At 31.8% G+C, this 14,104-nt stretch overlaps 2 protein-coding genes across 3 annotated transcripts; both read left to right on the plus strand.

Moving 5' to 3' along the window:
* The first annotated feature begins 217 nt into the window (after positions 1 to 217).
* Positions 218 to 6,559, plus strand: LOC143041966 (high mobility group protein DSP1-like). Its single transcript, XM_076214148.1, has 5 exons — positions 218 to 338; positions 4,097 to 4,271; positions 4,484 to 4,638; positions 5,117 to 5,285; positions 5,980 to 6,559. Exons 2-5 carry the CDS (start codon positions 4,125 to 4,127, stop codon positions 6,124 to 6,126), a joined length of 618 nt encoding a protein of 205 aa, XP_076070263.1. The 5' UTR covers positions 218 to 338; positions 4,097 to 4,124; the 3' UTR covers positions 6,127 to 6,559.
* On the plus strand, positions 439 to 12,319 carry LOC143041965 (high mobility group protein B2-like). 2 transcript variants are annotated; one of them, XM_076214146.1, is made up of 5 exons: positions 439 to 588; positions 8,412 to 8,586; positions 9,762 to 9,916; positions 10,669 to 10,837; positions 11,714 to 12,319. In XM_076214146.1, exons 2-5 carry the CDS (start codon positions 8,440 to 8,442, stop codon positions 11,867 to 11,869), a joined length of 627 nt encoding a protein of 208 aa, XP_076070261.1. In that variant the 5' UTR covers positions 439 to 588; positions 8,412 to 8,439; the 3' UTR covers positions 11,870 to 12,319. The 2 variants fall into 2 exon arrangements, with proteins under 2 accessions (XP_076070261.1, XP_076070262.1); XM_076214147.1 differs by lacking the exon at positions 439 to 588 and adding an exon at positions 7,840 to 7,926.
* The last annotated feature ends 1,785 nt before the right edge of the window (positions 12,320 to 14,104 follow it).

Consider the following 14,104-nt stretch of genomic DNA (forward strand, 5'->3'; position numbering starts at 1 on the left):
AAGCATAATTTTTAAAGATCATAAAAAAAAATAATGTTTGTTTCTTGAAAAATTACAATCAGATGCATATCATTAAATTCAGTCAAGTGTTGCAGTCACAATGATCTCTATTTGTTTACAACCAATGTGATTTTCAAACGTAAGTCACATGTCAAAATCTCCTTTGACTTATCAATTTACATAAACGTCACGCACCTGCTAAATCATTGATTGGTCAATAAATCCATTCAATCGACAAATCATCCAATCAACGTTCACGATTCGCCCCATAGCTTTGTCTATGTAGCCTGCATACTGTAGCGTGGGTTATCATTGCGGCATTTCCAGCTTGGGTATAGGTAAGTCTGATCAATTTTAAATTATTTCAAATGTGAAAAAAATATTTTAATAATTATAATGCAAAAGTAAAAAGATTTATCTTTCATTTTCATTAATTTGGTATAACTTGCGTTATCGGTGGAGGATGCATTTTGCCTCTGAAAAGTGTTGATTTTGCAAGATTAACACTGTAAGCAACCGCCATTACTTTATGCTTGTGGATGCCATTGCTGTAGTATTTGGATTACTCGCCCTGATATCTTTTTTCTGGTAAGGTAACATGTCAAAATAAGTAAAGACGTTTTGTAATATTGGCATTTGCTACATTTCTGTAAAATTTGAACAACCAGCGTTACTGAAAAGTTGTCGAAATCGACGATTCATTTTGTCGTTCCTTTGTGAAGAAAGCCGTACACAGCCATCAACGATAAACCAAGGCATTTGCATTGTACATAGAGTTACTATATAACCATAGGATTCTATGGGCAATGAAAACGGAAACCTTAAACTTTCTTGGAAACGATTGTAATTGATATTTAGCGAAATAACATCGAAGAAGGGTTAAATTTAACTGGACTTTCATTCATAGTATTGGAATTTGACTTTGAGAAGGTGCTTTTTGAGGTCGTAGTTTGTCGGCGGCAGAAATATGCGCCATGTCTGATTTTTACATTGAACAACATAGGGAAAATATCTTGCATAGGATAACATGGGGGAAAATTTATAATGTTTAAAAAAAAATATTTACTAAATTAATATTAACAGTGAAAGTTTAAAATCAATCTTTGTTTGTATTTCAATCTTTTCTTTGTTCCAAAACAGATGGAAACAGGTTTAAAAACATAAATTATGAATTTTGAAATTTTTTCATAGAGAATGCATAGGAACATCTGTGGGTGATTTGTTATTCCATATTCAAGCAGATTATATGCTTTAGTGGCAAAAATGGAATTTGATACTAATAATTCTCCCCTGATATTATTTCTTTTTATTGATTTTAAAATCAGACTTGTTGTTAGTGTGAATTTTTATGAAAAGGACAACAACAGCTGAAGTTTCAATGCAAAAATACTGACTAAATTGCGATGTATTTTTTAAAAATTAATTCAATGTTTTAAATTGCATGATCCTTCAACGTAATAACTTCAGTTCCAAACAAGAAGTGCGGTTTGTAAATCATCTTGAGATATATAATTCCACTGACTTTCATCATTGAACAGGGTATATTTTAGTCCAAATAATTATGACGTCTTGGAAGGCTATTATATTTTTTTTTCTTTGACGCTTTACTTCGGGACAGAGGGTAATAGAAGAACAGCTGATGTCAGGGTTAAAGGATTCACTAACTTGTTTATCTCTTGAAGTAAGACGTCAAAGAAAAAAAATATAATAGCCTTTCAAGACGTCATAATTATTTGGACTAGGTATATTTTTTCTTGAAAACTTTTTATGATTGAAATGTAGCATATTCATTTTCCTTAAGATAAATAGTATTCTAATTCACTGAGATGTTACTTTTATTCCACAAAGTTTTGCCCTTTTAATCTCAACAATATTCAGCTAAAAAAATCATTTGGACATTTGAATGAATCATTTATGGCAGAGTGTTTCTACTGTAGATCCTGCCATTTTTCAATGAAAGACATCCAATTTTTTACTCCCTGATTAGTCCTGCCTAGAAATTCCCTTTTAAGTTCGACTAAGTGTATGATATAATACAAAAGACCTGTAAAGGCACTCTTAATTAATAAAAATAAACACGGTTACCTTGGACATTTCTACATGAACAGCGCATGGATTTGAAGTTGATGATCATGTATGACGTTCCATCAAAACTCGTCTATCATTCGGTATTTCGAGAAAAATGATCGTGAATTTCGAAAAAAATAAGTAACTGTGACCAAGTATTGTGATATGAATGTGAAGGAAATCTTATCAAGGAGACACATGCAAGGTCAGTATTTAATCTAATTTTATTGAATTTTATTTTTAAGGATAAAAATCGGTAAAAAATAAAAATCTGAAAACTGATTATTTCATGAGAAAAAATCCAGTCTTATAAAGCTCACTGTTTAAACCATATTGCTCATCAATTTCGATATAAAAAAAATGGCAAATGTTTTCTTCATTATATGAATATTACTGTTTTAAATGGCTCATAAAATTATTTTGTAGTATTTTAATCAAAAATTTTGCCACAATTGGCATATTTAATAACATGAAATTGATATTAGATTGTGAAAAATCAAGTATTGCTTTTGATTATTTCCAAAGATCACAGACAATTACTGTTGATAAAATTCATTAAAGCTCTGAAATGATCTGTAATAAATTGAATAAAGAAAGGTTGAATTCTTTTTAAAAAAAAAAGGGGGAGGTGTTGTAGATATTATGGTTTTACTCTTGCAAATATTAAGAATTGTTTTATTACAGATTTTAGATGTTTTCACAGAATAAGTTGCCAGATCTTTCACATTCAATTGCAATACTTGAGCACCCATTATTTCATGATCATTTTTCTCGACATACCGAATGAAGGCAGTGAAACGGACATGTTTTAATAAACTATTGAACATAACTTTTGTTTTTCACTTTGCCACTGGCTGTCAATTTGAGTCACGGGCAATCCATATAATGTTATTAAGACTTTTGTAAATTAGTGATTATCCAGTACTCATTGAGTTAAATTCTGACATTCTTGGGATTTCAATTGACAAGTGACATGGACCAGCCAAATAATATAGAAAAATTAGCAAAAATTGATAGTGGAAATATTAACCAAAATATTTTTAGGGGGTCTTGAAATTTTTACCTATTGTTTTTCCATGAAGAACCAAATATTTGGAAATCTGCTGCATTTTTCATGTATTGATACCAATTCAAGATTTTGCCTTTGATGTGAAATTAGTTTTTTTATCAACAAGAAATGAAATCTATAATATAAGATGCTGTATGTTGCTAGCTTTATTAAATATGGGATAAAATATTAAAGTAATGCTAAACTTTTAACCAGCTGTTTACTTGAGCTTAAAAATAACTTTCTTTACAAAGCAGTATCGCATTTGAGTAGGAATTATCTCCCCTTCACCATGCAATTATACTATGCTTTGTTCTTACGGTTTGGAATGAATTAATGTACTGCTCTAATCAGGGCAACAGCATAGAACTGATAAAATGTGTTTGTGCAATTTAAAGTATGAATCATTCAAAAGTTACTTGATAAATATTCTCCATTTGATGGGTCGTGCCCAACTGGTTTTATTTTCACTGAGCAGTCACAGCTTTTATAAGATATGGTGCATATTAAATTCAACAATGTCTTGTACAAATGAATTAAACAACCAGGACAGTTACCTGACTTTATATTCAAGTTTTCCAAAAGCAATATATTAACTCACTGAATGGTGCACCATATAAACTTTTGTTTACTTTTTGATGCAAATAATAGATTTTTTTGTTTAGCCCATTAGTTTTTTTCTTAAAAGGTAGACCGATGTACATTAAAACATCTTAGTTGTACAGCATCTATGATTCATTCATTTTGATCATAAAAACTTCTTTAACATTAGAAAATAATGACTTTTCATTCAGTGTCTGATAATGATCTTGCAGTTATGGCTAACAAATTTGCTCCTTTTTCTAACAAAATGTCCAGTAGAAATTGAAACGCAATGGTTCAGACCAGTACCAGCTAAAGTCTTGAGTGCTAATTAATAGCCTACAATGTTTATATTCAAATGTTTTTTTTCTTGTAAAGAGTTTAATCATTTTATTTCAGAAATATTTCAATTTAATATTCAATCAAGATGGGGAAAAAAGATGGAAAGCCACGTGGACGTATGTCATCATATGCCTTCTTTGTGCAGACTTGTAGAGAGGAACACAAGAAAAAGCACCCAACAGAAAAGGTGGTGTTTGCTGAATTCACCAAAAAGTGTGCAGAAAAATGGAAGGTAAAGCACTATTTAATTAACTTGGAAAAGTGAAATACTTGAAACATTTTGACAACAATTATGTAATCTTGTTCAATTTATAATATATGACCTTTCTTTCTTTCTTTTCATTTTATAAAATGAATCTCCTTTTTTTTTCTGTACATAAATAATTTCTGTATTATAATTTTTTTATGCAAGATTTTTTAATTCTGGTGTTTTTTTTATTTTAGGAAATGAGTGGCAAGGAAAAGAAAAGATTTGAAGATATGGCAGAGAAAGACAAATCTAGATATGAGGCAGAAATGAAGAATTATGTACCAGGACCAGGGGAGAAGGTCGGAAGAAAGAAGAGAGAAAAAGATCCTAATGCACCAAAGAGATCCCTGTAAGTCTTATATCTGTAATATTTATTATATCTCCACCCAGGAGTAGGGGTTTCATTGTAATCACATCCATTGGTACACAATAACTATTTTTGGCCATCCTTTTCACAGAGATGACATGTGCTGTTTGGGGATAATTGAAATATTTAATGTTGAATGAACTTAATATTTCATCTTGCTTTTCTATGATCCTTGCTATTTTAACTGCTTATTTACTCAGTTGTTGAACAGTGAAAAAAAATCTTGTATTTGGGTACTTTACTCATCTGTTCTACTTTAATTTCAGTTTTCTGATCCTTTGAATTATTCTATAGTTGCTTTATGATTTATCTAGTTATGAAATGGGGAGGTTTATAAATTGTTAGGAAAAAGTTGTTTTTAATCAAAATCAGGAGTTCAATAGATCATTACTAGTATTTGATGTATAATTACATTTCATTGCAACATAAATACTTACAATGACTTCTAATTTTCTTGCAGTTCTGCATTCTTTTTCTTCTGCAACGAAGAAAGACCAAGTGTAAGGAAAGATCATGGTGATTGGTCGGTAGCACAGGTTGCCAAGGAGATGGGAAAACGATGGGAGAAAGTAACAGATAGATCAAAATATGAAAAACAGGCAGCTGCAGATAAAATCAGATATGAGCAGGTAGGTTATAAACCATATAGCTTTTTTACTGGCTTGTTTGTCTTTACAATCAAATTAAGTGGCCAGAGGACCTAAAGTGATTTTTTGGGGAAATTTTATATAGATTCTACTGGCCTGTTCTTATACGGCCCATGGTAATTGTACAAGTGTAAATTCTTCTGTTAATGAAATTTTCCATCTGTCCCATGAAATTTCAGTAGCATTTTTCTATTGATCTACAAATTAAAGCTTACTGAAATTTGTAATCTGCCTACATATTGGCATATCATAATCACTACTTATCAACCCATTTACCAAATACTTGTATAATTTTAGATATAATGAGCATGTATGAAATTTTTGTCAAGTTCATATCTGGAGGTTTAAATTGAATATTTTGAAATTTCATGTGAGCATGATATCGCGAGGGGCATTTTCGCAGCCAAGCTCATTAGTTTCCTGTTTACCTGGTACAAATCAGAGCTTCTTAAAAAAACAAACCAGGGTTATGGTGGATAGCCTGACTGTAATGGGTTCCACTTCTTATTGTACACTTTTACATTTTTAACTTCATGACAATGAATACATATTTTCTTCACATTTCTTTATATCTAGTGATGCATTTTTACATCCTTTACTTTAGAATTACCTGTTTGCCAAATACTTGAAGAAGGGGATCATTATTACTTATATTAACCAATTCTTCTCTCCACAGGCAATGATAATATACAGAGGAGGTGGTGCATCTCCAGCAAAGAAACCAGCAGGACCCCCAGCAAAGAAAGCCAAGCCAGAAAGTGAAGAGGAGGAAGATGACGATGATGAAGAAGAGGAGGAGGAGGATGAAGATGATGATGAATAAACACAGGAGATTCTGTATCATGAACAAATGGGGGGGGGGGGGTATCCTGGATCAAGAAATGTACAATTTCTGTTTATGTATAGTTGATCATTTGTATATATTGTTCATCTTAGATAATTGTATATTTATCATTGTATATAAAAATCATTATTTTAATCACCCCCTCCAAGGGGAAACAATCCTGTCAATTCATTTAACAAAAAAATTTAGAAGCTTTCATTATATTTAATTATTTATGCCTTCAGCGTTGAATTCAAAAATTTATCTATGTACATTTAAAGTTTCATTTGTCTCAGACTTTCAAGCTAACAGCTACAATACATTTTTCACTATGAAAGTGCTAAATAATTTTCATCACCATTATATTTTAATTATGAAATGTTAATGAATGTCATGTTTAAATAGATTTTATAATAAAACATGAGAAATGTTACTATTTTCTTCTTTGTAGCTCATCTGACCCTTAAGTCCATCATGATCTTTTGTCATCACTTGGTGTTCAGCATAAATTTATAGGAGTTAAAATGCCCTAACAGATGTTATTTATCTAAATTGAAAAAATTAACAGCCTTATTTATGTACAAGATAGTGGAAGAGAAGCACTAATTTGTAGGCATCAACCCTCCTCTAACCCTAGACACATGTGAAACTGTACAACATAAGAACAAACAATTAAAAATCAGTTGAAAAAGCTTTAACTTCTCAAATGAATACTAATAGAAATACATCTACCAAAAATATCGAGTGGACGTTAACAAGTACAACAAAAAGACAACAAAAAGACAGATCTGAGAGTATGTCCAGCTACTGAAAGCTAGTTTGAAGCCAATAATAACTAATATAAATAAATCATGCATCTAAGACTAAATTATCAAGCAGTACACAGCCAACTTCCAATGGATTATGTGTAAATCATAAACTCGCAGAAAAACATGACCTTGTGCAATGCCAAGATACAGGTTTCAACAGATTTTAGTGCCATGAATAGGCATATGAATATAAGGATAATATTATGTTTAATTTTATTTTACAAAATCAATATTAATACCAATAAAAACAATATTCAAAGATCTAAGTACAGGGTTGAATTGGTAACCTTTTAGAATAGGTTTATTTTAAGGATCGATTCTTAATTCCTGGGCTCTGCAAAGTTTGTCACAGCAGTATAAATTCATTTCCACGCATTTGAGAAATCACAATCAGAAAATTTTAGAAATTTTAACCACAGGTTTAATTGGTATTATAGATTGTTATTTTTTGTTTTGAAGAATATCATGATTATTTCTACTGGTCATAATTGCATTGTGCACCGTCTACTTTTGATGCAAATGATTCCTTTTTTTTTTTTTCTCATTAGATATAAACAAATTTGTTATAAAAGGATAAGTCTCCATGCCAATCTAGAGTTCTATTTTTATTTAGAATTTGGATTGTTTTACCAATTAAAAATTGACATTTTTATGCATTATTATTTTAATTTGTTAAGTTACTGTAATTAATATGAGAGACAACTCCATAATTCATACTGGAAATATGAATAATAATGTAACAAGAAAATGTAAGATTGGAAATGTTATGAGTAATAATAATTATCTTTTGTATTAATTAATGTCAATGCTATCACCTACAGCTAAAGGTTATGACATGTCATCTTAATTGGAGTATTGCTTCAAACTTGTCATATTAATTAAGTATTGCCTATGTTTAGTATAAATATTGGTTGTAAATTTATTTCAAAATAGAACACACATATAGAGTAGGACAGTACTTCAAATAGAGACGAGAGAAAGAGAAAAACAAGTACATAAGTAGAAGGGAACTATTACAATAAGAGTCATATTGTAATAATTGTATAGACTTTAACCATTGTTTGTAACTTTGACTTGGAATTAAAAGATGCACATGAATAAGTTGGATATTTATAAACTGCAAATAATTAATTTCCGTCTTTGGTGTCTTTTAAACTGAAATGATTTTTTAATGATTTAAAAAATAAAATCATGACCCATAACATAAAGGTAGCCAACCAAGCACCATCAGCCTCATTGTTGTTTTTATTTTAGATTTTGGTAATGAATGTAGTCTTGTGTGTCAGAAATGTGCTGTTGTGTAAAAGTTGTGATCTTTTCTAAAAACAAAATATCCAGAGGAAATTGAAGATAATGATTCAAAACAGTGGGAGTGCTTACAATATTAAATTTGAGTATTCAAATGTTTTACACTATTAGAATTGCCTTCTCTTGCATATACATGTACAGTGTATAAACAAATCATTTTATTTTCAGAAATATTTCAAATCGATATTAAATCAAGATGGGAAGGAAAGATGGAAAGCCACGTGGACGTATGTCATCATATGCCTTCTTTGTGCAGTGTTTTAGAGAGGAACACAAGAAAAAAAATCCAACAGAAAAGGTTGTGTTTGCTGAATTCACGAAAAAGTGTGCTGAAAAATGGAGGGTACGGTTTTTAATTGCATTATTTTATGGGAAATTTACTATAAGGTTTGTCTGTCCCTTGATTATATCTTCCCTTGGACCAAGTACAACTTTCTACTTAAGGTGTGTTTCTTCCTCTGGGTTTTCTTTAAAAACCTTGTCCAGGCAGTCCATATTTTTTTTCTTTTTGACACTTGCTTATGATATTTAGCATGCATGGTGCTGACATAAATCATAATGGTGCTTCCCATAATTCATTATTGACTTTGAAGCATATTTTTATCTTGCCTCGAGGTCAATAGGCCTTACTTTTTTACTTTTTCGTGTGGAACATTCCATTCTTTGACAGGCTTTTGATATTTGGCGCATGGATGCACCACCTCAAGACAATGTGTTGATTTCCATGGAAGAATGCTATGTACTGGTTATCTTTATATGTCCATCTTAAAACCTCACATATTCTTATTTGACATGGCAAGACTTTTTTAATGCATCTAATTATTTCTCTAAGTCATGCCCTACTCATTCTATAATAAATTGTAAGATATATTGAAAAAATATGGTTTAGATCCTTGCCCTTAATCATATTATTCTACCTAGTTGTCTGTTGCGCTGCGAAAGATATAGTAATGGTCTTATGTCTGTCCCAAGCACATCATTACTCAGAGACCGTTTGACAGAAAGCTCTCATTCATGGTAGGATTGTTGGCCACCATGTCCAGTTGACTATAATATACCAACATTTTGTGGGAGATATGGGTAGTAGGTCTCATTGGGGTCTAAGCCTGACGCGGTATTGGCTTATTTTTTTGTAAGTGTGACTCGTGAAAGTCAAATTATTGTGCATGGAAATGGAAATGAAGTCGGGCAGGAAACATGGAATTACAAGCAATATTATTTCAATGATAAGCGGGATACAGGATCAGATTTTAGGCATTTATTTAAGCAAAAGAGATCAGCCAAAGTTTTAAAAATGTACTACCAAGTAAGCATGTACAATTTACAACTGGGTAAACAATACCTTTAGAGATTTAACAGTCAGAGTCCACTACTAGTGGTTCAATAAATCAAAATCAAAACATTCTGATTTCTAACTGTGAACTTGCTTGGACTTGCAATTTGATAGTAGTAATGCTTTTATTTGTTACAATAGATGAATATTTTTTTGTATGTAAGAATTCTGGTTTTGTTTTGTAGGAAATCAGTGCAAAGGAAAAGAGGAAATATGAAGATATGGCAGAGAAAGACAAAGCTAGATATGAAGGAGAAATGCAAGATTACGAGCCAGGACCAGGAGAGAAGGTTGGAAGAAAGAAGAGAGATAAAGATCCCAATGCACCAAAGAGATCCCTGTAAGATAAATGCATATGTAGTGTGGCAATATTGGCTAATTTCTGAATCATCTTCTGTCTAAATATTTGAATTACTTGTCCGGGTTAAGAATTGACAACAGGATAAAAGTGGGAGCCAGGGACTAAAAGGATTATTTGAAAATGCCTGTACCAAGTCAGGAATATGACAGTTCTTGTCCATTTGTTTTTGATGCATTTTGTTATTTGAATTTGCCAATGCATGTGATTATGGACTTTCCAAATTGATTTTCCTCTAAGTTCAGTATTTTTGTGATTTTACTTTTTAGATTCTTAAATTGTAATCATTAAAGTACATAAATGATTGTTGAAGTAAGACATTTTCACAATTCAATGTGGGTATTGTAATATATTAATTTCATGTCATGCTTTGTTGTTCATTGTTGTTTATTTTGGTACATATCAATGTCAACATATAATTTCTCTTTAACCTCCTTACCCTTAATACTGCATTATACTGGCACAAATGAAGTCTTGTGGATTATAAGTTTTTTTTAGAGCAGCTTGAATTGTCAGTAATGTCTGATTTTGTAGACACTTGTGTGACTAGGTGTCTAGGGCAAAAATGTTCTTCATATTTTGGCTTATTGCATTGAACAGGGGTAAATCTATTGATTTTGTGGCTGAGCTGACATAAGATGAATCAATCCCAAGAAAAATAATTTTTCTTTAGCTTGATGTAAGATCAATCCAATGGCAGTAAATACATAAAATAACTATTTATTTTCTTACAGTTCTGCATTCTTTTTCTTCTGTAATGAAGAAAGACCAAAAGTAAGGAAAGATCATGGTGATTGGTCGGTAGCGCTGGTAGCCAAGGAGATGGGAAAACGATGGGAGAAACAAACAGATAGATCAAAATATGAAAAACAGGCAGCTGCAGATAAAATCAGATATGAGCAGGTTGGTTCAGCGCCACACAATTTTAAACTATTTTTTAAAAGCCAGCTTGGTTACTTTCTGCTCTGCAATTTCTTTCAATACATTAATGAATTTTATGGCAGTGCATGCATTTCAATCTTCAATAAGGAGGGCTATTCTGGTAAAAAGTGATTTGTGAGGAAGGGATGGGTAGGAAATTTGGAGGGTATAACTTTTCTTGTACTCGCTATCCATACAACTTGTAAGAAATGTACTGTAAATTCTGAATGTTTTTATTGTCGTGAAAATTTACAGAATAAGGTATTGCAAAAACAAATAACTCCTATTTTGAATTCTGAAAGCATCATTTCATTATGTAAAGCAGGATTTGCTTACCCTTGCAGAGCACCTGAAATCACCCCCTTTTTTTGGTGGGATTCTTGTTGCTCAGTCTTTACTTTTCTATGTTAAGTTTTGTCTACTCTTATTTGTCTCTTTTTCTTTTTTAACCAAGGCGTTGTCAGTTTATTTTTCGACTTGTGAATTTGAATGTACCTTTGGTATCTTTCGCCTCTCTTTTATATACAACATTTACTGGAATTGCAATAATTAATATCATTTTTGACCTTTTTTCAAAAATTCCAATAATGAATACATGCAGGAATTTACAGTTAAGATTTGAAATTTATGCTAACTCCTACTAGATGAAATTTCCATTTTTTGTATCTCTCTAAAAAAAAATGAACTTGTTACAACAGCAACATAGGAACAACCATTTAACATAATGACATTTTAATGATAAGGTCATTTCCATGTCTTGTGAAGGACTACATTCAGTGGTAAAATTTCTTCTGAATTCTTGTTACTCATCATTTTTCCATGTGGATACTTTAATTGATCTGATTCTTCTCCCCACAGGCAATGGCAAAATACAGGGGAGGTGGTGGTGGATCTCCAGCAAAGAAACCTGCAGGACCCCCAGCAAAGAAACCTGCAAGACCCCCAGTAACGAAAGCCATGGCAGAGAGTGATGAAGAGGAGGAAGACGACGACGACGAAGAAGATGATGAATAAACACAAAGATTCTGTATCATGAACAATTGGGGGGTATCCTGGATCAAGAAATGTACAATTTCTGTTATGTATAGTTGATCATTTGTATATATTGTTCATCTTAGATGAGTGTATATTTATCATTGTACATAAAATCATTATTTTATTCATCCCATCTGAGGGGAAACAATCCTGTCATCTTACTTTAGAACAAAATTTAAGTAGTTTTTATGATATTATAATTATTTATACATTTTCATGATGAATTTAAAATTTAACTGTGAAACATTTTAAGTTTCATCGGCTTCAGACTTGCAGGCTAACAGCTACAATATTTTCTTTTTGCTATGGAGCAATGTAAAGAGAATGACTGAAAGTGCTGTATTTTTCATCACCATTTTTGTTTTAATCATGAAATGTCAATGAATGTCATGTTTAAATAGATTTTATAATAAAACATATTTTAACTTGCTTAATTCTTTTTTTTAACCAAACCTGGCACCAAGGCAATTTTACTGAAAACGTTTATTAACTTTTATTTGGAGTGATTGCCTTTAAACGACTGTTTTAACAAACTATTGCCTATTGTCTTCAAAACTATGATAGGTAGAAGTTCTTAGTGGGTTTGATAAGGCCTTTATCAAACAAGAGACTTGCAAATTTGAATGAAGTGTGAATAATTTGTACCATTATGGAGAAATGTGGACTTGTCACAGGAACTATGTTATTGAAATCCAGCTCAGCAGATGTGATATGATTGCCAATAAGACAACACTCCACAAGAGACCAACTGGCAGAAATTAACAGCAAATAGGTCACTGTTAAGCCTTTAACAATAAAAAAAAAAGTCCATACTGCATAGTCTGCTTTAAAAGTCCAGAAATCAAATGTAAAACAAACTAACGGCCTTATAAATGTTCACAAAAAAATGATGAAACAAGAAATATGTAACACAGCAACAAATGAAAACTACTGAATTACAGGCTCTTGACATGGGATAGGCACATACATCCAGAATGTGACTGGTGTAACAGTACATCATAATAGTCCAGCCAACTTAGCATAAATTTCACCATAACCTTGAAGAAAATGATAAGGGAGATAACTCTGCAAAAAAGACAGAAATATCAGTGAAAATTAATACAAAATTATAATTTAACCCTTGAAGGGCCTTCCATTTAACAGAATATCAATTAAAAATAGAAGAGAGATATAGTGGTAAAATATACATTTTGGCTTATCTGAAACCAAAGAAAATCTTACAAGGGGTTAAATTGTTTATCAGGTCAAGATCTATCTGCCCTGAAATTTTCAGATAGATTGGAAAACCCATTGTAACGTTGCTGCCCCTTAAATGCTAATTTCAAGGAAATTATGCTGTTTTTATATGACCACAAAAAACCACAAAATTGAAAATTTGTTGGTCATATATTGGTATCACATTGGCGTCGGCGTCCCAAGACTTTTGGTTTTCACATTATAACTTTAGTATAAGTGAATAGAAATCTATGAAATTTAAACACAAGGTTTATGGCCATAAAAGGAAGGTTGTGATTGATTTTGGAAGTTTTGGTCCCAACAGTTTGGGAATTAGGGGCCAAAAAGGGCCCAAATAAGGATTTTCTTGGTTTTCGCACTTATTTTAGTTTAAGTAAATAGAAATCTATGAAATTTTGACACAAGGTTTATGACCACTAAAGGAAGGTTGGGAGTGTTGGTCCCAACAGTTGAGAATTAGGAGCCAAAAAAGGGCCATAATAAGCATTATTCTTGGTTTTCGCACAATAACTTTAGTATAAGTAAAGAGAAATCAATGAAATTTAAACACAAGGTTTATGAACACAAAAGGAAGTTTGGGAGTTGTGGTCCCAACAGTTTAGGAATTAGGGGCACAAATAAGCATTTTTAACCGGATTTTTGTGACAAAAATGTCGGTTATTGATTTGGGGATGTACGGCGGGCGGCAATCGAATGTTGTCCGTGCATTAACTCATGAACCGTTCAACCAAAGCTTTTAAAATTTTTAATATGTTGTTACTGACAACTAAATGAAGGTCAAGTTCAATAATGGCGATTTTGACTTTTACCGTTCAGGAGTTATGGTTCTTGAAAGATTGAAAAATGGTTTTTCGTCGTGTCCGTGCATTTACGCATGAACTGTTCTACCAAAGTTTCCCAAATTTTAATATGTTGTTACTGATGACAAAATGGAGATCAAGTTCAATAATGACGATTTTGACTTTTACCGTTCAGGAG

Source organism: Mytilus galloprovincialis, chromosome 8, assembly GCF_965363235.1.
Source record: "Mytilus galloprovincialis chromosome 8, xbMytGall1.hap1.1, whole genome shotgun sequence".
Taxonomy (NCBI): domain Eukaryota; kingdom Metazoa; phylum Mollusca; class Bivalvia; order Mytilida; family Mytilidae; genus Mytilus; species Mytilus galloprovincialis.